We start from the raw sequence: 23,334 nt of genomic DNA on the forward strand, positions 1-23,334 counted from the left end.
CCCTTATTACCTGTGGTATTCCTAGTTGTGTTTTTAAGCAGGACTTTGTAGCATTAGACAATTTGTAGGACCTTCTGAATAAAGGGTTCAGTGGTCCGGGAAGTCTCACCCAGCCCTGTGTTCCTGTTACAGCCTTGACCCCAGTGACAGTGGGGACTTCGTGGGTAAATATTGTCCTAAATGCATTCCCCCCCTCTGCAGAGCCCTGACAGCCATTGTTTACTTTCAAGTTGAAAGTCAAAGCTCACGATCCAGAGACTATATCAGGCTAGAGGAGGCTGATTTGCAGCAAAGAGCTTCAGGGATAGGGAGGAAGAAACACCCAGGGAGAGTGAGGTGTGTTTCCCCCCTCACCCCAGTCTTGTCTGCCCTTCACAAGGAATGGAGACCCCACCAACCTCAGCCTGCCTGATCTTCCTCATCTTGCACCTCGCAGCTGGGACCTTCGCAAAGCCGTAAGCCTCATCTGTGTCTGCCTGTCTGTTCCTAGGGGCTGTTTGGAAGCAGCACAGGGTTGCTCAATCCAAACAGGATAGTTACATTTTCCTTAAAACTCAGTCCCTGGTGCTAGGCTCCCCCTGCCCTGCTCTCTCCTGGAGGCAGAGGGGAAGGCTGGGTTTGTAGCTTAGGCAACAGCCTGGGACTTGGGAGATCTGGGTAGGTATAGCTTTGCTACCTACACCCTGGGTGACCATAGGCAACTGGCAGGTTCTCCCAATGCTTCAGCTCTCATCAGTATGTGGGAGTAATGCCCCTTAGTACACCCAGGCAGTCTGTTTAGAGTGTAAACTCTTTGGGCCCGGACTGTCTCTGATTATGTGTATGATGCATTTAGTGCCATGGGGGCTACTGTGGGCTCTGATCTCCAAGCAACATACTAATAGAAATATGCCTTATATAGAAACCAGAACATCTTGGGCAGAACAGGGAATAGTGTGAAGCTGTAAACACCAAACCGTTGCTGTGATAAGAAGCTGGATGAGCACTGTTCTGGGATAGTTTAGGAATAGCACTATTATTGATTCAGGGGGAAGGACTATAGGATCCTTGAGGACCCTTCCAACTCTCACTTCTAAGAGCCCCGGGGTGAAGACTGTCCAGGTAGCTGTGGAGAAAGGGGTGAGGGAGGTGCAGTTAAGGTAATTTGCTGCAGAAGTCCAAGATGCTCAGCAGAGAAGGGAGGTTCCCAGTGCCACCCTTGGGGGTTCTCACCTGACTTCTAGAGCCAGCAACTTACCCTCCTAGCTGATTGAGGAGAAGAGAGGCCAAGGACAGACTGAGACTTGATCTTCTCTGATCTCAGAGCAGTTAATCCAGTGCCATAGGAGTCAAACTGGACATGGGGGTGAGAGGGACATGTCCTGCCTCTGCTGTCTGGCTGGAGCAGGTTCAGCTTTCAACACTGTTGGGCAGGAAACTCGCCTGCAGAAGGGTCACTTGGAATGAACAGGGGACGCCACAGGGAGACACAATGGGATCATTCATAAAGGGCAACTCGTATATGAACAGGAGGTCATGGGGAATCACAGCCAGTCTGGGGAAGGCTCTAGGTTGTTGCAGTAACACGAAGCTTTCTCAGCAGCACTGAAGCTTTCCCCTCCCCCAGGCAATATGTGGTGGTGTTTCCAGCTGAGCTCTACCATTCGCACACCGGGATGGTGTCAGTCCACCTGGCCAAACTCAGCAAGACTGTCCAGGTGATCATCCAGCTGCAGAGGAAGAGTGAGCCCAGCAATATCACCCTGCTGAAGAGAGTGGTCCAGGAGTTCCATCTTCAGGAAACCGTGCCTTTTCCAGTAAGTTGCAGCCCCACAACCCCCTGGCTTGGCCCAAGGTTTTATGAACAGGTATGGAACCCTCCCTCATGGTGTCCCCAGGTCCTACCCAGCCTCAGCCAAGGAGACTGGAGGGCTCAGGGACTAGGAATGAGCATGGAACTGGTGCCTGAATGGGCAATGGTAACCACAGAACTAGAGAACATCCCCAAGTAACGATGACACAGGGAAGAGCGTGGTGACTTGGCGGGAGGTGGGGGGAAGGAGAGAGTTCTATGAAGTGCCCCTTTATTATCACGCTTGCCCATTCATGGTGCCCCTAGTGGGACACGGGGATACTTGTGTTTGTTGTGAGGGCTGATACAGAGACTTTCAGGGCTGAAATAGCAGGACTGCACCACAACCGTCCCATAGCTGTTTCTCCACGGGCAGGTTCCAGCCCCAGCTACTGGGGGGGAGGAAGTTGCCCACCTGCACGTCTCAATTGAAGGAGATTCCCTGAAGTTCTCTGAGCGGAAGAAAGTGCTGCTGAAAGCACTGGAGCCTGGGACCTTCGTACAGACAGACAAACCCATCTACAAGCCTGGACAGACAGGTGAGCACGCAGCAGCTGCTGGAGGAAGCCCCCTGGCCTCAGGCCCTTTGTATGGGTTCTGAGAACTGAGTGGCTGGGAGAGGCTGGGTTGGGCAGGGGCAGATCCAGGGAGCTTTGTGGGGAGGGGGAGGGGATATAGATAGATAGATATATCTATATCTATATCTATATCTAGTTATATAGATCCAGGGGTGTGTTTGTGTCCCCCCCTCTTTGATTCCTGCTCTATGCAAACTCAAAAACCAACTGCCTGGGAGGTGCAGCAGTATTCCCATTCAGACAGGGCTGATAAAGTCAATTGACTTTATGGCTCAGTATCGTGTACTTCATTCCTGCTAATCTCTGTCCACTCCACAGGTGTTAACAACCCTCTTTATGTTTTAATAACCCTGATGTTCCACTAATCAAACTATCCTATCCTCTGAAATTTTGCTGTCTATTAGCCATTTCTGGTAATGTCTCTCACCTATTTCAGGGCCTTGCTGACTCTTTTTAGCCCTACCTAAACCTTAACTCAGATGTAAAAATTACTGACAGTGAAGCACTGAAAGCACTGTCAAGATGTTTGGGAAAACTAACTTTTGTTTTATAAATCTGAATAAGAGATGTACCTTTAACTGTCATGACTGCAGAACTAATGACAATATCTTTTGACTATTTTGACTATTTTTACCTAGTTTGTTGTGTTTTTTTAACCTAATACCTTATCTAGCAAAGCTGTGCACATTCCAGTAGTTCTATTAGTTTTTGCTTTCATCTTAGGCTGAATAAGATAGTGCTAGGCCCCTTAGCATATTAGTAAAACTTCTAATTTCTCTTGAACTGGAGAAAAACGTGTTGTGTTATATGGATGATCAGGGATCTGGGTTTTCTGTTTCCCATGGAAAAATGGAGTAAAACATGGACTCCCACCCTTACCAGAGTAAAACATGGATTTCCCATTTTAGCAGAGAAACCCGGAGATTCTGCAGTTTTACAACAAGTCCCGAGCAGGCTGGCAGAGTTCCAGCCTGCAAGAGGCTAGAAGGGACTGGGAGGAAGGGGGGTCAGACAGGTATAGGCACATGGCTGCCAGGCAGCCTGGAGAGAAGTTCCCACAGGTAAGTGGAGTGGGGATTGAGGCCCCCATAGAGAGGGAGGGAGGGAGTTGGGCAGGGCTGGGGGTGGGGCTGCTGCCCAGTGAGTCGGTGCGTGGGGCTTGGGGCCTGGGGCTGCAATGTGTGGCCAGAGGGCTGCGGGCGGCTTGTGCAGGGGTGGGGGTGGGGCTGGCTCCCCGCTGTGGCATACACTCCCAGGGGAGCAGGGGGGCATGTGCCCTCTAGATCTGTGCGCAGAGTGGGGGCAAGGGCAGGCACGGACTATCAGCTTGGGCTCCCACCTTGCTGCCCTCCCCTGGGGCCTCTGTGGTCTGGCAGTTGTGACCTGGCAGGGTAGGGCACAGCGGGGCTGTGCAGGAACGCTGCTTGCTATTGCGAGCTCCATGCTGCCCTGGTGATGCGTCCCTTGCATGTGGGGCTGCAGTAGGGGCAGCAGTGCGAAGTTGTGCCCCTCACTGCTGCCGTGAGCACAGGGGACATGTCACCAGAGCAGCGGAGAGCTCACAGCAGCCAGGAGATCCCCGCATGGCTGTTCCCTGCAGCGCTGGGTCACGCCTGCCCGGCTGTGAAGGCCCTGGGGGAATGCACCAGGGCGGAGAGCCCGAGCCCACAGCACACACCTGCTCCCACTCCTCACACAGATGTGGGGGGCGCAGGCCCCCCCTGCCCCCTGGGAGTGCACACAGTGGCGGGGATCTGCCCCCCGGCCCAAGCCTGCAGCAGGCAGGCAGTGTGTGTGGGGGGGAAGGGGGGGAGGGGGGGAATAGAGCTGGGCTCTGCTTCATTGCCCCAGCAACTGCCTTCTGTTGGGGCAGGGGGCTGCAGATATGTGTCCCTGGCCCCATAGCCCTGGCAGCTGGGGACCCCTCCAGCAGGGCTGGCAGGGCAGGGGCTGTGGATGTGGGGTGACGGGCACCAGCATGGGTGGGGAGTTTTTGACGGGGAGTGAAGTGCACCAGCAGGGCTGTAGGAGGCTATGGGGGGAATCAGGAATACAGGGGGCTATGGGACGGGGTGGAGTGAGGGAAACCAGCAGGGCTGGTGCAGCTGTGCAGGCCTTTAATTTTAATAGTGGATTTTGAGGTTTTTATCAGAGAATTTGCGATTTTTTTTTATCAGAAAATTTGCAATTTTTTATCGGGGGAAAACCAAGATCCCTGGTGATGCTGAACCACATCACCTGCACCTCCTTTCTTAAAATCCAAGTGGGTGGGAAGGGAGATTAAAGGCTGGTTGGGCTGTAGGGACTGAGCTCCCTTCTATCACTGGGCAAAACCACAGTGAGTTGGCAGAGTGCAGCCTGGGGAAGCCTGCACTGCTGCTGTCCAGACAAAGCCTGTTCTGGGGTGCAGAGAGGCCATTCATTTCTGGACCATCTGGCTGCCCCCATCTGCCCTTTGCCCAACTAGAAATTTGTTTAGATAAATCTAGAACTTATCCACCTCTGTCTCTGCTCTCTTCCAGTGAAGTTTCGAGTCGTCAGTTTGGATAAAGACTTTGTCCCCAGTAACAAGGAGGTAAGAGCTGGGACATGCTGAGGGAGGAGAGGAATGGGGCATTAGGGGGCCAAACCCATTTAATCTTACCAGAGGATGAAAAAGGGTTAGGTGTCCAGCATGCCACCAGGACCAGATAGGAATCCAGCCCCAGTCCAGTCTCTGCCTCCTATGTCCGTATGTCTCCCCACCTCACAACAGGCTGATGTCCTACATATGGATGGGGGACAGATGGGAGCAGATTTTCAGACCAGCTGCTACTTTCTATCCCTACCCTCTTGCTGTCTCACCAGGAACTAGAGTAAAGTCCAGGGAACCTGGCTTGGGCATGTCTGTGTTTCTTGCCTACTTTCTCATCATGGTAACAAGTGTTCAGCCCTGCATAACTGCAACACTGGCTCTTCCTCCATCTCCTCCAAAGAAAGGAGGTTGAGCTCTAGGAACAGAGCTGCTCCTTGGCTGTGTTGCTCTGAGGAATGAATTTAAGCCCTTCCTGTGTCTAGCATTGTAAGGGGAAAGGCAGGACACACATGTGCCTGAACACCCATACATTCATGTCTGAAGCCATATTGACTTTATACGAAAAATAAATGTCTCACGTTAGAGCATAGGTCTGTTCTCATAGTGACATAATCATTTACATCAAGAACAACCACATGGCACCTGCACAACACCTCCTTTCATTCAACCCAAAGCATACGAAACAGGTGTTCTTTTTTTATACACACGCATATAAGTGCTAGCTTAGCTCCAAGGCACACAGCCCCTTCACCCACAGAGGCACATGTGTGAGGCCCTCTTTAACAACATACTTCCAGGCATGCAACACACAGCCATGCAAATGTGACCCTGGGAAATACCTGTGTGCCTGAGTGGATCTGGAGTAAATGGGAACTTTACCGAGTTCAACAAGATCCTCACTTTAATAGGAACTATAGAAACACAGAGAAGAGGGAGTGAAGCTCCACCAGATCTCACAGCTTGTATAAGGTCTATTCTGAAATCAAGTTTAGTCTCTGGAATTTCCAAGTAGTCCCAGCACCCACTTTGGGTGTTTTTTTCTTGGGAGAAACCCTGAGGAAATTCCAAGACAAAAACCTGGCTCACCTGTAGGGAAGACAGCAAAGTGAGCCCACATTTAAACTGAGTACAGGACCAGACCCTTGGAGGTAAGAGACTCAGATGGCAGCAGTTTGAAATTGCACAATTTGGATGGCACAATGTAGGCTGCCATTCATTTACATCCAAGTCAGTAAAAAAGCAAGCAGGCAGGTTCTGAAATTCATAGTGGCAGTTGTGTAAATAACCTTAACGCTGACCTGTGCCAGGACCCCAGACCAAACATGAGTCATCAGAGTGGAGCAAGCTCTCATTGTGTGGGCCTGGCTTCTGCTGATTCAGCTATGAGCCTTTTCCACCAAACAGCCTTCCAGTTCAACCCACAGACCCCATCAATGCATTGAAAATACAGCCTCCTCCCACTCACCTCCTGTTGCCCTTTGGCTGGAACATGGCTCTCCCCTGCACTTAAAAAGCTCCTTGGCAGAAAAAAACTCATCAATATCTGGGCCCTGCCACTCCACAACCATACTAGATGGCCTTGTCTTGTATCCACTAATGCAGAGTGAAAGAACTTGATGGGAGGTGCAAGATCTCCAGGTCCATTCCTTCAGCATTGTCAGGACAGCGGTCTCTCCATTAAGTCACTGGTTTCTCTGGACACTCCCCCGCTGGTCCTGCCATTACTTGCCATGTAATCTCCTCCAGTGCCTCAGAGGTACCCCAGCCTAGTCAGGTCCCAGGCAGACCCCTGGGCAGTGTTAGGAGTTCCCCACCCCTCTAACTAAGCTGTCTTATGTGTCTCTGTTTTTCAGGTGACCCTGGTGACCCTCCAGGTCAGTCTGTCCTTCTCTGGTCCCTTCTTCTTACTGCCTGGCTCACTGGAAAGCACCAGTAGGTGTTCAGCTATGGGGATGCCAGGGCAGTCTGAGCTCTCACCACATTATCCAACAAACCCAGCCTCAGGTTCCTGACCTCACTAGGGGCATTCAGTCTCCTGAGTTGTTGATCCAGCCCCTGGCCCTAGCACTAGGCTTACTTGGTGGGGAAGGGGGCTGAATCTCTTTGTGGGTGAGAGCAGCTAACTCAAGTGTATCTGCATGTTCAGGATCCCAACGGGAACCGCATTGCTCAGTGGCGAGATGTGGCTCCACAGCAGGGCATCGTGGACTTGTCCCTCCCCTTGCCCACAGAGCCGGCCCTGGGGACGTACTCCATCAATGTGGAGGACACTAAGCACTTCTTCAGCGTGGAGGAATGCGGTGAGCAGAGGGACCCAAGCCAGTGGCTGTATTTCTGCCATAGTGAGGGGCTGTGAGAATTTGCTCTTGGGCCATTTGTCTGTGGTTTCCCTGTCAAAAGGTCTCTGGGAGCTCTGAGCCATGAGTTGTCTCATGAGCATGTCTTCTGCACTATGCTCATGCTGGCTGAAGGGGATTCAGTCTCTCCATCCACAGTGTGCTCCTTACCAAGGCTCTGGGTGGCCTAAGAACAACCTTGGTGGTTTTCAGTATGTGCCTCAGCACCAGGCTCTTCCTTGGGCCCCAGACATGCTGCCTTCCTGCCTCCCAAGTGTCGCATTCACCTCAGCCTTTAGAAACCATCCTGGTGTGACCCCCATCTTTACCTGACCCTCTGACCTTCTCCTGCAGCTAGACATTAGGGAAGGGGCAGTAGAGTCACCCCAAGCTGCCCCTCTCCCACATTTTGGATTTTTCCTGCCCTACAGTTTACCATGGGGTTAATGCAACCATCTCTGATAGAGCATCAGGGCCGGGAGCTGGAGAAAAGGGCTCTCAGAGCCCAGGTGGGCTTCAAGTCTGAATGCCAGGCCAGACTGTTCATGGAGCAGGTCCATGGGTTCCTCAGGATGAGTGTGTATGTGGAATTGCTCCTGTCTACCCGGGAGACCAGACCAGTCACTGTTTCCTTATCTGCTCCACAGTGCTGCCCAAGTTTGAAGTGACCATTGAGCTGCCCCCTGTGCTGAAAGTGCTGGATGACGAGCTCCAAGTGCGAGTGTGTGGCCGGTGAGTCTGAAGTCACACACACACACACACACACACACACACACCAGAAACCGGAGACATAACTGGGTAGTTCTGGTCCCTGGGTGGTGGAGCATGGTGCAGGGGCAGCAGCCAGAGGTCCCCTGCTGCAGGGAGGATAGCACCTCCTTTTTAGCTGTCAACATGTGTCATGACACCCCCATCCCCCAGCTCCATTCTGGCACATTTCCCCCACACCCCTGAGGCAGCTCCTAGGGTTCCTGATGTGACTTTGCCTTGCCTACACTCCTGCTTTGTCTCCTTCTCCCTGCTAAGCAAGGCTTATCTGGCATCTCCCTCCCACACAACCACTCAGAGCTCCTCTTATCTCCCTTTCACCACCACTCACCCCACTAAGTGACCCTGGGTTCATGGAAGGTCAATGACACCCCTCACCTCCCACTCACCTTCTTGCTTGCTCTCTGCCACACAGATACACCTATGGGAAGCCCGTGCTGGGGAAGGTTCAGATCAGCCTGTGCCGGCATCGGCTTCAGTATCAATGGCCCCAGATCCATCTCACTGAAGACCCATCCAGGGAGCCATGCATTGAGTTTGATAGCCAAGTGAGTGTGCCTGGGGGGAAGGGGAGAAAAGTAGGATGTTGCTGGGTGTGACCTCTCATGACTACAGTGGCCACACAGGGGTGCCATGACTTGTCTTGATGGTGACTCTCTGCAGTATTCTAATATCTGCATTATTCTGCATCATCTTCCAAGGGTTTCATTGCACCAGGTGAGCCAGGTCTTAGACCCTCAGAGAAGAGATAAAGGGCTAAGAACTTTTTAACAGGGCATAGCAGCCACAGTATTTAGGAAGAGGAGATAGATGCATACAGGATCCCACTGAAGCGACAGACAGTTAAGAGAGACAGACTGGGATTGTAGCCAGGGCTAACATTGGCGGGGCTGAAACCCACCAAGGGATCTGCCCTGGGGCCATGCAGATGGAGCCTCAGTTTCACATCTTGGCCTTCCAGCACTGCTGCTGTACAGTGCTTGTGGCACTGCTCTGGGATAGTGGAGTCAGATCTGATTCAGAGAGGAACGACTGTCAGCTGAATCCCACCCAGCAGTCCTCGTCAGCTGATCTCTCCCCCACCCTGCCCCACTCCCCCATCATTCACACTGCTCTGCACAGCATCCATGTTGTTCAAATGCCTCCTCTCCTAAGCTGCTGTGGTACAATTTAGTGCCAGTGCCTGTTGGACTAATGCCTGAGGGCTGGTCTACACCACTGAAATGATGGGTTCTGGTAGATGGGGGCTTGAGCACATTCTGTCCATTTGAGTCCACAGGCACAGTCCAAACCAGAAATTAGCCATTGTGGCTGCCCCTGGCTTGATCCCTGTGCCAGGCCACACTACTGCAGTGGTGCAGATAACTCCTGAGAGACCTCTTGAGCTGACACCTGAAGGGCCTGTCAGCTGAGCTCCTGTGTAAGATATGTGTGATTCTCTCTTCTAGACAGAGAAGAATGGCTGCTTTTCCTTAAAGCTGGGGACAGCTCCCTTCAGCCTGACCTACTCTGGCTACCAAATGAGCCTCGAAGCCAAGGCCTCACTACAGGAGGATGGGACAGGTGGGATAAAATCCAGCATGTATGCACATACACCCAGTCAGGCAGACAAGTATCTCTTGCAGATGTGACTATACTATTTCAAACCTAGCTACCTTAGAAACAACCCCAAGAGGCAGATTTTATGGAGAATGGACCTGAAATTCTGATCCAGGTCATTACACAGAACTCTAATCTGATCTCAGGCCTGAAATTCTTCCAGCTTGGGGTGATTAGATGCACTTTCTCTAGTCCTGGAGGAAATAACCATTTTCATCAACAAACTTCATAAAAAAGAAAGGAACCCTGGGTTCTGGTCTTGTCTTCTGGGATTATTTAAGGTAAAATGCACAAGAATGGGACAACTGACAATGCACAGATGGGACAACTGACAACAGACGCCCAGGAAAAAGCCAACCTATTAAATGGGTACTTTGCATTGGTCTTTCATCAGTCCCACGGGATGGCCATGCCCATTACGGCCCAGGTGAGGGAGATTCCCTGCCCTCCATCAATGCTGACCTCATGAAGAGAACCTTGAGAGGCTGGACACCTTCAAGTCAGCCGGCCCTGACAATCTACACCCCAGGGTACTCAAGGAGCTGGCAAGCATCATAGCCCAGCCCCTGGCACAGATCTTCGAGTACTCCTGCTGCTCTGGTGAAGTGCCCAAAGATTGGAAGAAGGCCAATGTGGTGCCTATCTTCAAGAAAGGGAGGGAAGTGGATCCGGCAAACTACAGGCCCATCAGCCTGACCTCTATCCTGGGCAAGGTCTTAGAAAAGATTATTAAAGAGACCATTCTTAATAGACTGGCTGACGGCAACATCCTGAGGGATAGCCAGCATGGGTTTGTTGCAGGTAGATCTTGCTTGACCAATCTTATTTCCTTTTACAACCAGGTGACCTATCACCTGGACAAGGGAGAGGAGATTGATGTCATGTATCTGGACTTCAAAAAAGCCTTTGGTATCCCACAATCACCTCTTGGCAAAACTGGCCAACTGCAGCCTTGGGTCCACCATGGTCCACTGGCTGGGGAATTGGCTCCAAAGTCGGACCCAGAGGGTGGTAGTTGATGGAAGTCAGTCGTCATGGTGCCCTGTGACCAGTGGGGTCCCCCAAGGCTCTGTCCTTGGACCTATATTGTTCAACATCTTCATTAATGGTGTGGACATTGGAGTCAGAAGTGGACTGACCAAGTTCGCTGACGATACCAAACTCTGGGGTAAAGCATCCACACCTGAGGATAGGAGGGCGACCCAGGCTGACCTTGACAAGCTCAGGAAATGGGCGGATGAGAACCCAATGGTGTTTAACACCAAAAAATGCAAGGTTCCCCTCCTTGGGAGGAAAAATCTACAGCATCCTTATAGGCTCGGCAGTGCTACGCTGGCTAGCACTACAGACGAAAGGGACTTGGGGGACATGATTGACCACAAGATGAACATGAGCCTTCAATGTGATGCTGCGGCTAGTAAAGCAAGCAAAACACTGGCTTGCATCCATAGGTGTTTCTCAAGCAAATCCCAGGACATCATTCTCCTGTTGTGCTAGGCCTTGGTGAGGCCGCAACTGGAGTACTGTGTCCAGTTTTGGGCTCCACAATTCAAAAAAGGATGTGGAGAAGCTTGAAAGCGTGCAGAGGAGAGCCACGTGCATGATCAGAGGTCAGGAAAACAGACCTTATGACAACAGGCTGAGAGCTATGGGACTCTTCAGCCTGGAAAAGCGTAGGCTCAAGGGTGATCTGGTGGCCACCTATAAGTTTATCAGGGGTGTTCACCAGGATCTGGGGGAATGATTGTTCACCAGAGTGCCTCAAGGGATGACAAGGTCAAACGGTTATAAACTACTGCAAGACCGTCTCAGGCTAGACATAAGGAAGAATTTCTTTAGTGTCCGAACCCCCAAGGTCTGGAATAGCCTGCCATCAGAGGTGGTTCAAGCACCCACATTGAACACCTTCAAGAGAAATTTGGATGCTTATCTTACTGGGATCCTATGATCCCAGCTGACTTCCTGCCCCTCGGGCAGGGGGCTGGACTCGATGATCTTCCGAGGTCCCTTTCAGCCCAAATGTCTATGAAATCTATGAAGAAGTCATGGGATAAAAATGCATGAATAGCACTGGGAGCAGGCAGCCAGTCAGGAAGGATGTTTCTGTTGCATGTGAATTGTTTTCAGAACTAACACAGAGTGACTGTCCCCTTTAACAGGTAATGGGTCTAGTTGCACCTGTGCCCTACTCAGCTCACCCACCTCTGGAGGAGGAACTTAGCAAAGTTACTGAGCAGGCAGGTGCTGTAGCCAAGTCAGTTCTGCTGGACTGGCAACATGACAGAAGACCGCAGAACAGAGATAGGAGGGACTCCAGGCAGTAAAAGTCTCTTGGTAAAGACTTGACTCTTGTATTTTATAAGAGTGGCTCTTGTATTTTCCTTTTCTGCATATACAGACTCTTCCAGTCTTCAGGGAACAGGTCCAGAATGGCCACTGAGAACTGAGTGCTTCTGAACACTGCCATCTCCAGGGATCTGCCCTGGGCTGAGAGAGTAGGGGCAGGAGCCTGCGGCTGGGGCCTGGGACTGTTCAGTGTAGAACCCTCTGCTGAGGAAAGGGGCTGCAGCCCCCTGGAAAGCTGCTGGGAAATGTCAAGCAGCTACTTTGGGATTACGTCCAATATGAAGGCTTTTAGTTTTGGATTCCCAATTCTCAGGCACAATCCTTCTCTGACCCCATTTTGGACCTCTAATCCACCCCCAGGCCCTCTCTCAGCTCATCCCTCCCTCTAACACTAGGGGTGGAGCACAATGCAACCAAGAGCTGCAAGATTGTGTCTGATGTGGCCACATTGACATTTGAAGATGCTGACACTTTTTACAAGCCTGGAATCCCCTACACTGGCAAGGTAAGGGTGTTAACACCCTTCAATCCTGTGACCCCAGCACCCTCTGCTCTCCCAGGCCTCTGCATCCCAAGGCTGGACTCCTGAGTTGTGCATGCCATCCTTTCTCTCTTGGTTCAGATGTTCCTGCAGGATGCAGGTGGTTCTGCCCTGAAGAATGAGGAGCTGCAGCTCTTGATTACTGCTGAAGCAGTGAGCAAGACCCAAACTCTCTGAACAGATGACTCTGGGAGAGCCTTCTTTGAGCTAGACACTTCCCTCTGGACCAGGACAGTCACCTTGAAGGTAAGAGACTGGCTTCCCAGGCCCTGGAGGAACTCTGCTCTACAGCCTACCTTCTTATTACCATACATAATAAGTTATGTAGGTTTTCTGATGCCCAGAGACAAGCTATGGCCAGGCCCCAGCTGCAGCCTCAGCCAGAAAGTCTGTACGTGGGTCTTGGGTCTGACTAGCAATCAGTGGGCCAGCTAGTGGGCCCAACGCCACCCCAGGAGGCTCTTCGGAGTCCCATGCATTTCTGCATAGTCCAGAACTTGCTTCAATTCCCACCCCACAAAGGCAGTGAATTGCACTCAGCCCCTCCATGGCACTAACACCTATCCATCTCAGTCTCTCCCATAACCCTCTTGCCAGTTCCCAGACACCAATACAACATGGCAGCACACAAAAGCAATGGGCACTTTACAAATAAAGAATACTAAAAGCGCCAGGTACTTTACGAATAAAGAGTACTAAGCACTCCCTGTCCTGGAGAGGTTCTGTTCTAAGGAGACAGGACAGGCACAGGGTGGACAAGCTGCATATGATGCATTTGTGGAAGAGTCCAGGAGCTGTCAATGTACTGGAGCCAGTTTTGAGTGGAGTTTGGTTAGGAATGTCATCCCCTGTGGACCAGACTGGACCTTATCATCTTGTATTTGATGGGGGTCCAGCACTGGAACCAGATGGTCTTGCCTTGCTGCTGCAGGGCTGCCTCCTTTATGACTGTGGTTTCCTCCTTGCAGACAAGCTCAGTCTGCAGCATCCTGGCCTGCCTTTCATGAGGCATTCCCACTCTATGTTGGGCACTCCACTGCTCCTGAGAATCCCCAATTCTCTCTGTCTCCTTCAGGGGAAGTTCAAGGAAGTAGTTCACACCCATCAGGAGGGGAGAATCTTTCCCAGGTACCCTGAGACCATCCACCTCCTAAAGCCCTTCTACTCTGAGAGCAGAAGTTTCCTGAAGATCCGTGCACCAGGAGGGGTGATGCCCTGCGACCAGACCCAACAGCTCCAGGTGGATTACATCATTGCCAGGACAGCCATGGGGGATGACTCCAAAAGTCTGGATTTCATCTTCCTGGTAAGCCCTTCCTGGGAGCAAGAGAGGGGTGGGGCTATCTGGGTGCAGGTATATCTGGGAATGGGAGGGTGGGGACACCAGGGGCATGAGGTCTGTGTTGGCAACCTCATGATGGCCCAGAAGGGAAGAGAAGAATTTCCTAGATCTTGTTGATTCCCCAAGCTGGGCTGGATCTGGAGATGGGATTTGCCCTTTTTCCCACCTTTTGAGGACATCCATTCCAGCCTGATCCTGGGACCATGCACTGGCTGGGTCAGGAGGGCTGGGAGATGGTGATAACTGGATTGGAGGTGTATTGGTAGGTTAGGAAGAGCTAATAGACAATCTTCAGCCGGTTTATACTCAAAGCAGAGGTTGGCTCTGGGATAAATGTGTTATATGGCTACTTGGTGCCATAGAATACAGATATTTACCCACATTGACTGCTGGATGGTTGACAAGGGGAGTTGCCAATAACTGGCCTTTTCTGGGTCTTGCTGTGTACTTCCCAGTTTCCCTCTGGGCAAACACACGCATGTATACACTTGATCAAGCATCTTCTCATCTTCCTGTGTCTTCATAAAATGAAGGGGAACCAGACTGAACCCCTTTTTTCATTGGTCTGAAAGAGATTAAGTAGCCCTTGGTAAATGGAATTGAGGATGTCTTTTTTACAGCAGCATGATTAGGGATGGGCAATTTGATGGGCTTACTAAGAAGCATAATGGTTTTGCACTTACAATAGAACAAAGCATGCCAACATCCTTCTGCTAAAACCACAGGTTGGCATCCTTGGGTTTCTTATTGCAGGGCCATCCTATAGTCTGTTCCCTGCCAGGACTTCTGCTTAACCTAAATTGCATATTCTGCTACTCATTTAAACTTGCCATGTACAAAGGTTCACTTGCACTCACTCAGAAACTGGTATGGGGCCCTTTGCCTTAGCTACACTCCTGCAGGCTTGACCAAACACTGGGAATGGTTGGGATGATAACAGTGGGATTCAAGGCCTTCCTCTGCTATGGGACACCAGTTTCACTCCTGACCCAGGCTGTTGGTGCCCAAATGTCCTAACCCATCATCTGTGCCTTGGCCAATAGGTAGAGAAACTGCATCCTGCCCTGGATCTGGCTCTATCCCCATTGTGCCATTTGTCAGTCCTTCCATGTAGAAGGAGTGACTCCTATCTCCTCCACAGGTTGTGGCCAAGGGAGCCATCATAAGGAGCCTTTGGAAAGGACTAGACTTTGGAGAGGGGGCTGGTAAGTGCCAAGGGATGGGTGTGTGCAGCAAGGCCCCTGCAGCCAAGGGGGGGGTGCGGGTTGTGGGATTAATAATTTATTGGCAGGAGGGAGCTCTGCAGTCTGTGCCAGGGCCTCACTTCTCCCATGTGTCTCCATTGGCCCAGAGCTGAAGGGCTCCTTCTCCATTGAGCTGCCTGTTGGGGCTGAGCTGTCACCCTCTGCCAAGGTGCTGGGTTATACAGTGCTGCCCAATGGAGAGATGGCTGCCGATAGCACTGAGCTTCACATGACCAAGTGCTTCCCGAACACGGTGAGCACAGGGCTTGGGCCAGAGCTGCCTTTGGGGGAAACCAGGGAATTGCCTCCTGCCCTGACTAAGAATCCAGCAGAGGTTTATCACTGGTGCCTCAGCCCCTCCCTGCCTCTGTCTTGTGCCAACCCAATGCCCCTGCACCTCCCTCTGCTCCTCCTGCACCGCAGAGAGTCTGTCAATAACTGCAGCTTTGTGAGCCATCCTATGATGATGCTAAATGGACCTGAGCAGTCTCATCCCCACTCTCACCCCACCACTATTTCTCAAAGGCCCAGTCAATTGGCTAGAGACATCTGGGGCCAGGGAAACATTCAGTGTCTGCAGGGATCACACCTGCCCTCGTGGGACTGTCTTCTCATGTATTTGGGTGATGTCTGTCCTCTCAGTTCTCACCTGATGCACCTGTCCCCGCGCCATTCTTCTGCTCTCCCGTCACACCCTGTGGTGTCAGCTCTGTGATCTCCCTGAAAGAAATACGAAATGCACATATCTCATCCTGTCCCCTACCCCAGCACTGATTCCTGAACCCCGAGTCCACCAGCCAGTGAGATGTGGAGCCTGCGGCCCTCAGTGCCATAGCTTTGCTTCATGTCTGCCCTTGCCTGGCACTGCCTCCTTTCTCTCTGGGTATGGGGAGGGCATCCTCTGTCCCTCTCAGTCCCTACCTGATGTCCCTTTGCCCTCCTCAGGTGAAGCTGGCATTCTCGGAGGGCAGGGCCCTGCCAGGCTCACAGCTCAACCTTCAGGTGCAGGCTGCCCCTGGCTCTCTGTGTGCTGTCCGTGCCGTGGATCAGAGTGTGCTGCTCATGAAACCTGAGACTGAACTCAGTACTGATACAGTGAGTCACATGGTTTCACTCCTGCAGACTTCATTTCTGCTAGGCAGGCAGAACCTGTGGGGACTCTTCCTGGGCCACTCCTAGAACTGAGCAACTTCAGAGCATCACTCCTCACCAAAGTGCCCTGGGTGGGGAGAGGCTTCTTGACCCAACCAAGGGAAATTGGAAGGGAGAAGGAAGGTACAAGGACAGGTACCTGGGCTGCAGTGGCAATGGGTGCCACATGGTGGTTGGCATCCATGCCAAAGGTTGGCTTTTGGGTTACAGGACTTTTCAGGGAGATAGGTTAGTGAGAGTAGGGCTGGAATTGAGCGCTTGGGTAGCCCATGCCTTGGTTTTATACCTGCTTTTTCTGTGTTTGTTTTTAGGTCTATAACTTGCTCCCTAAATTTCCCGAAGACTACCCCATTGCTGCTCAAGATTCACCTGACTGCCCAGAAAGGCGCTGGAGGCACATGTGGTTGAGAAAGAGGGATCACCTGTGGTTTAACTCCTACTTCTTGTTTCAGGTCTGGCTGATGCCCAGCTATGCTTTGCACTTCATTATAGCCTGGGTAAAATACACTGGCCTCAAGGAGCCCAGGGCTGCTGGCATCCAGAGGCACTATCTAACCAGTTGAGGCTGGCCTGCTCCAACAGTGACTTTCTACGAATGCACCTAGCAAACACCCCATGGGATTTAGCGCACTGGCCCCCATGACATCTTCAGGAAGGTCCCAGGCCTAGATACACTCCCTGGCATATCCCCAAAGCATTAAAGCCCAGATTCCAACAAGCCCACTCCTGAACACTCAGATATTATGGTGTCCTCTGGACACCATACTATAGTGTCCACCATATATATTCCACCATGTATGGAATAATATGGTGTATTATGTAGCATTACACTACAGGTAAAGTAGCCTGATGCTTCCTGTTGTGAAAACTTGCTTTCTGTTGTCTGTGTCTTTGCCAAATTTTAAGCGTAGAGACTAAAATGCCCTAAGCAGGTCCTTGCTTCTGCCTGCTTTTTTGTGGGAGAGACTTGGCAATAAAATGGCTGAGTTATTTTGAATAATAGGATTAGGTAAAATGAACTATTTTGTTAATGTTACATTTTTCAACCACTGTAATGAGAAACTCTAGCACTTCTGGGCTGCAGAGGAAGGACTCTAGGTTAGGCAGAGAATCACCAGCAGGTATAAGAACTGCCTTTTGTCATACACGTGAAAATCTAGTCCATCCTGACTGAACTGAAATCCATTATACACACACATGCTTAGTAGCAAAAGAGAGAATCCTTTCCCAAAGTACTCACAGGCTAAACAAATGAAGAGGCAGATGGGACAGAAGCCCAGAAAGGGGAAGTGATTTGCTCAATATGACAGAACAGGTCATTAGAGGAGAAGTACTTAAATTGGAATCCTGGCCCCTAGGGCATGATCAGAGACATGCTCACATAAGGTGAATGAGGGCAGTGCCAAGCGTTTGACAAGTAGCAAGTCAGTGCCTCTAATACAGGCTTCCAGCCCTTGGTCAACACCACTTATTATGTAGTAAAGCTAGAGACTACAGGGTACAATTGAACAGGGGATTTCAGTCAAATCATTCTGAAACTCTGAGACTGACAGAGCTGAAAAGGCTTTCTTGGGCCTTTGGGATTAATCACAGTGGAGAAAGTGCTGCATGAATGAGTCCTGGCCTAGTAGAAGGGGTGAGGGGTGGGTAGATGAGCCACTAAGTCTTTCCTGCCTCTGGCCTCTGGAGCTGTGCACCTCATTTCTCCTTCCCCTCCCACCAGTTAAGGCCTTTATAGGGCCTGGGACATCCCCAGTTTCTGGGTAGGAGCATAATCCCCAGAAAGTCTCCTCTTGAATTATCCCCTGGCTGTGTGATCAGTTCTTGTTTCAGTGGATGGTAAGAAAGGGCTTTGATGTGACTGATGGTTTTGCCTGTGCCATTTTTTTCCAGGATGCAGCCTTGAAATTAATCACCAATGCTAACAGTGTACATTCTTGCAAAACAGAGGTCCAGACTCTACACACTGACAATTTTGAAAAAGAGACATTCATGGTCTTCCATAATCAAGCAGGTCAGTCAGAATCAACATGTCCATCGTTGCTTCCCCATGCAACATGCTTTGTGTCCTCCGCAAGGCAATGTCCTTGCTGGGGAGGATCTGGAATCTGGGCTCTTATCTCAGGGTTGACACAGTTGTTTTGTAGTACACTGGGGATTATTCCTCCCCTGAGGATGAAGCAGGGGAAGGAGATCATATGAAAGCAGGGCTGAAAGGGTCTTCATGAAGTCCAGCCCCCTGCTCAAGGCAGGAGCATCCCTGACTAAAGCACCCCAGCCAAGTGTCCGCCCAACCTGCTCTTGAATATTTCCAGGGATGGAGATTCCACAGTTTCTCCAGGAAGCCTGTTCCAATGCGTGACCACCCTCGTAGTGAGAAAGTTCCTCCAAATCTCCAGTGTAAATTTCCTATGCTCCTCCAATGTACCAATTTCCTCCAATGTAAATTTCAAGCCGTTGCTCTTTGACCTGTTTCTTATGGCCCCAGAGAAAAGGGGCCATAGGAAACATTTCCATCCTCTCTATTTATTGCCCTTCCGGTATTTGAAGACTTTTATCAAAACTCTCCTTGTTCTTTACTTCTCCGGGTTAAATAATTTTAGTTCTTTCAGTCCTTCCTCATAAGTTTTGCCTTCGAGGCCTCTAGTCATTTTTGTTGCCCATGCGGGACTCTTTGCAAGCAGTCCACATCCTTCTTGAAGTGCAGGGCCCAAAACTGGACACAGTACTGCAGGTGAAACTTCATCAGTGCTGAAGATAGTGGAAGAATCACTTTCTTTGATTTGCAAATGACACTCCTGTTAATACAACCTGGGATGCTGTTGGCATTTTTTGCAGCAAGAGCACACAGGTGACTCCTATTTAGCTTATGGTCTATTCACCAGGCCTTCTCGGCAGTACTGCAGCCGGGCCACTCATTCCCCAGGGAGAGGGGAAGAGTGAGGGGGAGTGGTTCTCCATTGGTCTCAATGGGGGCTACTAAGGGGTGAGCACATTTGGAAATCTGACCTTTACAGAGCAGCTCTGTTCTTCCTCTTGGAACAAGGGCTCTTTAGGGCCTGTCTGTATCTACCTCCTGGGGCTGCTACACTTTGGTATGTGCTCTGTTAAGCCAGCTATGATATCACAGGATCCCTGATGCCTCTCAGTGACCCCAACCCAATGCATTTGGCTCACAGGTAAAAAAAAAGATTTTTCTCACTGCCAGCCTCACAACTCTCCCCTGAGGCTGAGTGCCCAGCTGCGTGGCTGCTGAGAGGCAGTAACCCAAAGCCAAGCAGGGTTCTGTCATGGTTAGGTTTTGCAGGAGGAATGTGTTAAGCTCCGCAGGCCTCCACGTTTCCCTTTATGAAATGCAGCCAAAGAAGGTACTTGCCTCTGTAAATCCTTCCTATGCAGGGCCATGAGAGTGCACAGTCATACCAGTGTGGCTGGGTGGCATGGGTTGGGGGACATAGTTCAGGAGTTTCTGGATCCCAGCCATGTGCTGAGCCCAGAAGTGCAGGGGTGCAAACCACGTGGCCTGTAGGACACATGCAGATTGCGTAGATCAGTAGTCTCCACCCTTTTTAAGGTGAAGATCGCTTTTTGAAGAAAAGAGCAATCCACGATCAACCACACACCCCACTTCTGCCCTGCCCCCCTGCCCCCTCCCAGCAGGTCAGTCTGGGGGCAGGGGAAGATTGAGGCCCCACAGTGACAGAGGCAGGGGCAGGGGGAAATGGGGGGCAGCACTGGAGCCCAGGTGGCTTGTCCAGGCACATGGGGGCGGGGGTCTTCCCACTGCTGCACACACCCTGGCGGAGGCCTGTGGGGCACATGCCCCCCACCCAATCTGTGTGCGGGGCGAGGTAGCTGCCGCTGCACACTGGGCTTTGCGCCCTGAGGCCCAAGCTACAGCAGGGTTCAAGGTGCAAAGCCCAGCATGCAACTGCAGCAACCTCTCACTGTGCACAGATTGGGGGGAGGGGGAGGAAGCACGTGCCCTCTGGGCCTCCACCAGGGTGCATGCAGTGGCAGGTAGATTCATAGATGTTAGGGTCAGAAGCAACCTCAATAGATCATCGAGTCCGACCCCCTGCATAGGCAGGAAAGAGTGCGGGGTCTAGATGACCCCAGCTAGATGCTCATCTAACCTCCTCTTGAAGACCCCCAGGGTAGGGGAGAGCACCACCTCCCTTGGGAGCCCGTTCCAGACCTTGGCCACTCGAACTGTGAAGAAGTTCTTCCTAATGTCCAGTCTAAATCTGCTCTCTGCTAGCTTGTGGCCATTATTTCTTGTAACCCCCGGGGGTGCCTTGGTGAATAAAACCTCACCAATTCCCTTCTGTGCCCCCGTGATGAACTTATAGGCAGCCACAAGGTCGCCTCTCAACCTTCTCTTGCAGAGGCTGAAGAGGTCCAGGTGCCCTAGTCTCTCCTCATAGGGCTTGGTCTGCAAGCCCTTAACCATACTAGTGGCCCTTCTCTGGACCCTCTCCAGGTTATCCGCATCCCTCTTGAAGTGCGGTGCCCAGAATTGCACGCAGTACTCCAACTGCGGTCTGACCAGCGCCCGATAGAGGGGAAGTATCACCTCTTTGGATCTGTTCGTCATGCATCTGCTGATGCACGATAAAGTGCCATTGGCTTTTCTGATGGCTTCGTCACACTGCCGATTCATGTTCATCTTGGAGTCCACTAGGACTCCAAGATCCCTTTCCACTTCCGTGCCACCCAGCAGGTCATTCCCTAGGCTGTAGGTGTGCTGGACATTTTTCCTCCCTAGGTGCAGCACTTTGCATTTCTCCTTGTTGAACTGCATTCTGTTGTTCTCTGCCCACTTGTCTAACCTGTCCAGGTCTGCTTGCAGTTGTTCCCTGCCCTCTGGTGTGTCCACTTCTCCCCATAGCTTTGTGTCATCCGCAAACTTGGACAGAGTACATTTCACTCCCTCGTCCAAGTCGCTGACGAAGACATTGAAGAGTATCGGTCCAAGGACCGAGCCCTGCGGGACCCCACTGCCCACACCCTTCCAGGTCAAAACCGACCCATCCACCACGACTCTTTGGGTGCGACCCTCCAGCCAATTCGCCACCCACCAGACTGTGTAGTCATCCAAGTCACAGCCTCTTAACTTGTTCACCAGTATGGGGTGGGATACCGTATCGAAGGCCTTCCTGAAGTCTAAGTATACGACATCCACCCCTCCTCCTGTGTCCAGGCATTTCGTAACCTGGTCATAAAAAGAGACTAGATTAGTCAGGCACGATCTGCCTGCTACGAACCCGTGCTGGTTTTCCCTCAGCATAATTTGTCCTGCCAGGCTCGCATATGTGAGCCTTGATAATTTTTTCAAAGACTTTGCCAAGGATGGAGGTGAGACTGACTGGCCTATAGTTGCCCGGGTCCTCCTTCCTCCCCTTCTTAAAAATGGGGACCACATTGGCCCTTTTCCAGTCCTCCGGGACTTGGCCCGTGTGCCATGAGCGTTCAAATATTCCCGCCAGTGGCTCTGCAATGATGTCGGCCAGTGCCTTCAGCACCCTCGGATGGAGCCCATCCGGGCCTGCCGACTTAAAGGCATCCAGTTCTTCCAAGTGACTCTGCACCATCTCAGGGTCTACGCGTGGTAGTCTGGTGCCTTGCTGCTGCCTCTCTACAACCCCAGTGAGAGACTTGTCGTGCCCCTCACTTAGGAACACTGAGGCAAAGAACACGTTGAGTTCAGCCTTGTCCCCCCTGTCTGTCACCAATTGTTTCTGCCCATTTAGCAGTGATCCTATTCCTCCCTGGGCCTTCCTTTTACTCCCTATATATCTAAAGAACAATTTCTTGTTGTCCTTTACTTGGGATGCCATCCTCAGCTCCATGGTAGCTTTGGACCGTCTATCTGCCTCCCTACAAGCACGAGCAGAGGAGGTATATTCGTCTTTGGTGATCTCTCCCTGTTTCCACTTTTTATGTGCTCCCCTTTTGGCCCTTAGGCTGCCCTGGATTTCTCTGGTCAGCCAGGGAAGCCTCCTGGCCCCTTTCCCTCTTTTTCCTCGCATCGGGATCATCTCCCTTTGTGCCCGAAGGATCATTTCCTTAAGGCACAGCCACCCTTCTTGGGCTCCGTCACTTCAAAACTCCTACTCTGCAGTGCGTCCTTGACTAATCGCCTGAGTTCATTGAAATCAGCTTTCCTAAAGTCTAGCACTTTCACCCTACTAGTTACCTTACTCACTTGACATTTTATGAAGAATTCTATTATTAGGTGATCACTGTCCCCCAGATGGCTACTGATCTGTAGGTCCCCTATCATGTCATCCCCCGTTGCCAATACCAGATCCAGTAAGGCATTCCCTCTAGTGGGACTGTGTACCTCCTGTGTCAGGTGGAGGTCCTGTACACAGGTTAGAAACCTGCGTGAACGGTGGGACTTTGCCGTCTGCGTCTCCCAGCAGATGTCTGGGTAGTTTAGGTCCCCCATGACTACCGCCTCTTTAGCTTTTATGGTCTCCGAGAGCTGCATCAGGAGCCCCAAATCTAGCTCTTCCCCTTGGTGTGGGGGTCTGTAGCAGACCCCTACCACCAAATCCCTTTCTCCTTGCCCCCCATGTAGCCTAACCCACAATCCTTCTACTTCCTCAGCCTTCGATTCCGACTTGATGAGGGTTGATGTATATTGCTCATTGACATAGAGCGCCACCCCTCCCCCTTTCTTCCCCACCCTGTCCTTTCTGTACAATCTGTAACCCTCAATATGTACCACTCAGTCATGGGACGAATCCCACCAGGTTTCTGTTAGCCCTACTAAGTCATAGGTGTTTTCTGCAAGCAGGAGCGCTAGTTCATCCTGCTTGTTCCCCATGCTCCTAGCATTAGTATATAGGCACTTGAGCCCTGTGACTGGTGCCTTTGCTGCCCCCCTGCTCCGAGACCCTTGTGTGCCTGGATGAGCCACCCAGACTTTGACCCTCCCCCAACCTGGCCCAGCCTGGCTGGGTCCCCACTCACTCAGTGGCTTTGGGAGAGGAGGGGGATCATCCCACTCACCA

General features: G+C 51.4%; 1 protein-coding gene across 1 annotated transcript in view; it reads left to right on the forward strand.

Moving 5' to 3' along the window:
• Nucleotides 1–243: 243 nt before the first annotated feature.
• LOC102571220 (alpha-2-macroglobulin-like protein 1) overlaps nucleotides 244–23,334 on the forward strand; it is a 39,551-nt gene continuing 16,460 nt past the window's right edge. The window contains exons 1-17 of the mRNA XM_014603577.3: nucleotides 244–455; nucleotides 1,607–1,796; nucleotides 2,208–2,370; nucleotides 4,932–4,984; nucleotides 6,838–6,858; nucleotides 7,131–7,284; nucleotides 7,968–8,052; nucleotides 8,504–8,636; nucleotides 9,537–9,651; nucleotides 12,429–12,538; nucleotides 12,656–12,745; nucleotides 13,650–13,880; nucleotides 15,058–15,121; nucleotides 15,268–15,413; nucleotides 16,106–16,255; nucleotides 16,624–16,764; nucleotides 18,206–18,326. Coding sequence (XP_014459063.1) covers nucleotides 382–455; nucleotides 1,607–1,796; nucleotides 2,208–2,370; nucleotides 4,932–4,984; nucleotides 6,838–6,858; nucleotides 7,131–7,284; nucleotides 7,968–8,052; nucleotides 8,504–8,636; nucleotides 9,537–9,651; nucleotides 12,429–12,538; nucleotides 12,656–12,745; nucleotides 13,650–13,880; nucleotides 15,058–15,121; nucleotides 15,268–15,413; nucleotides 16,106–16,255; nucleotides 16,624–16,764; nucleotides 18,206–18,326 — 2,041 coding nt within the window. The 5' untranslated portion in view covers nucleotides 244–381. The remainder of the gene's footprint in view (nucleotides 456–1,606; nucleotides 1,797–2,207; nucleotides 2,371–4,931; nucleotides 4,985–6,837; nucleotides 6,859–7,130; nucleotides 7,285–7,967; nucleotides 8,053–8,503; nucleotides 8,637–9,536; nucleotides 9,652–12,428; nucleotides 12,539–12,655; nucleotides 12,746–13,649; nucleotides 13,881–15,057; nucleotides 15,122–15,267; nucleotides 15,414–16,105; nucleotides 16,256–16,623; nucleotides 16,765–18,205; nucleotides 18,327–23,334) is intronic.

The sequence above is a fragment of the Alligator mississippiensis genome, chromosome 4, assembly GCF_030867095.1.
Source record: "Alligator mississippiensis isolate rAllMis1 chromosome 4, rAllMis1, whole genome shotgun sequence".
NCBI lineage: Eukaryota > Metazoa > Chordata > Crocodylia > Alligatoridae > Alligator > Alligator mississippiensis.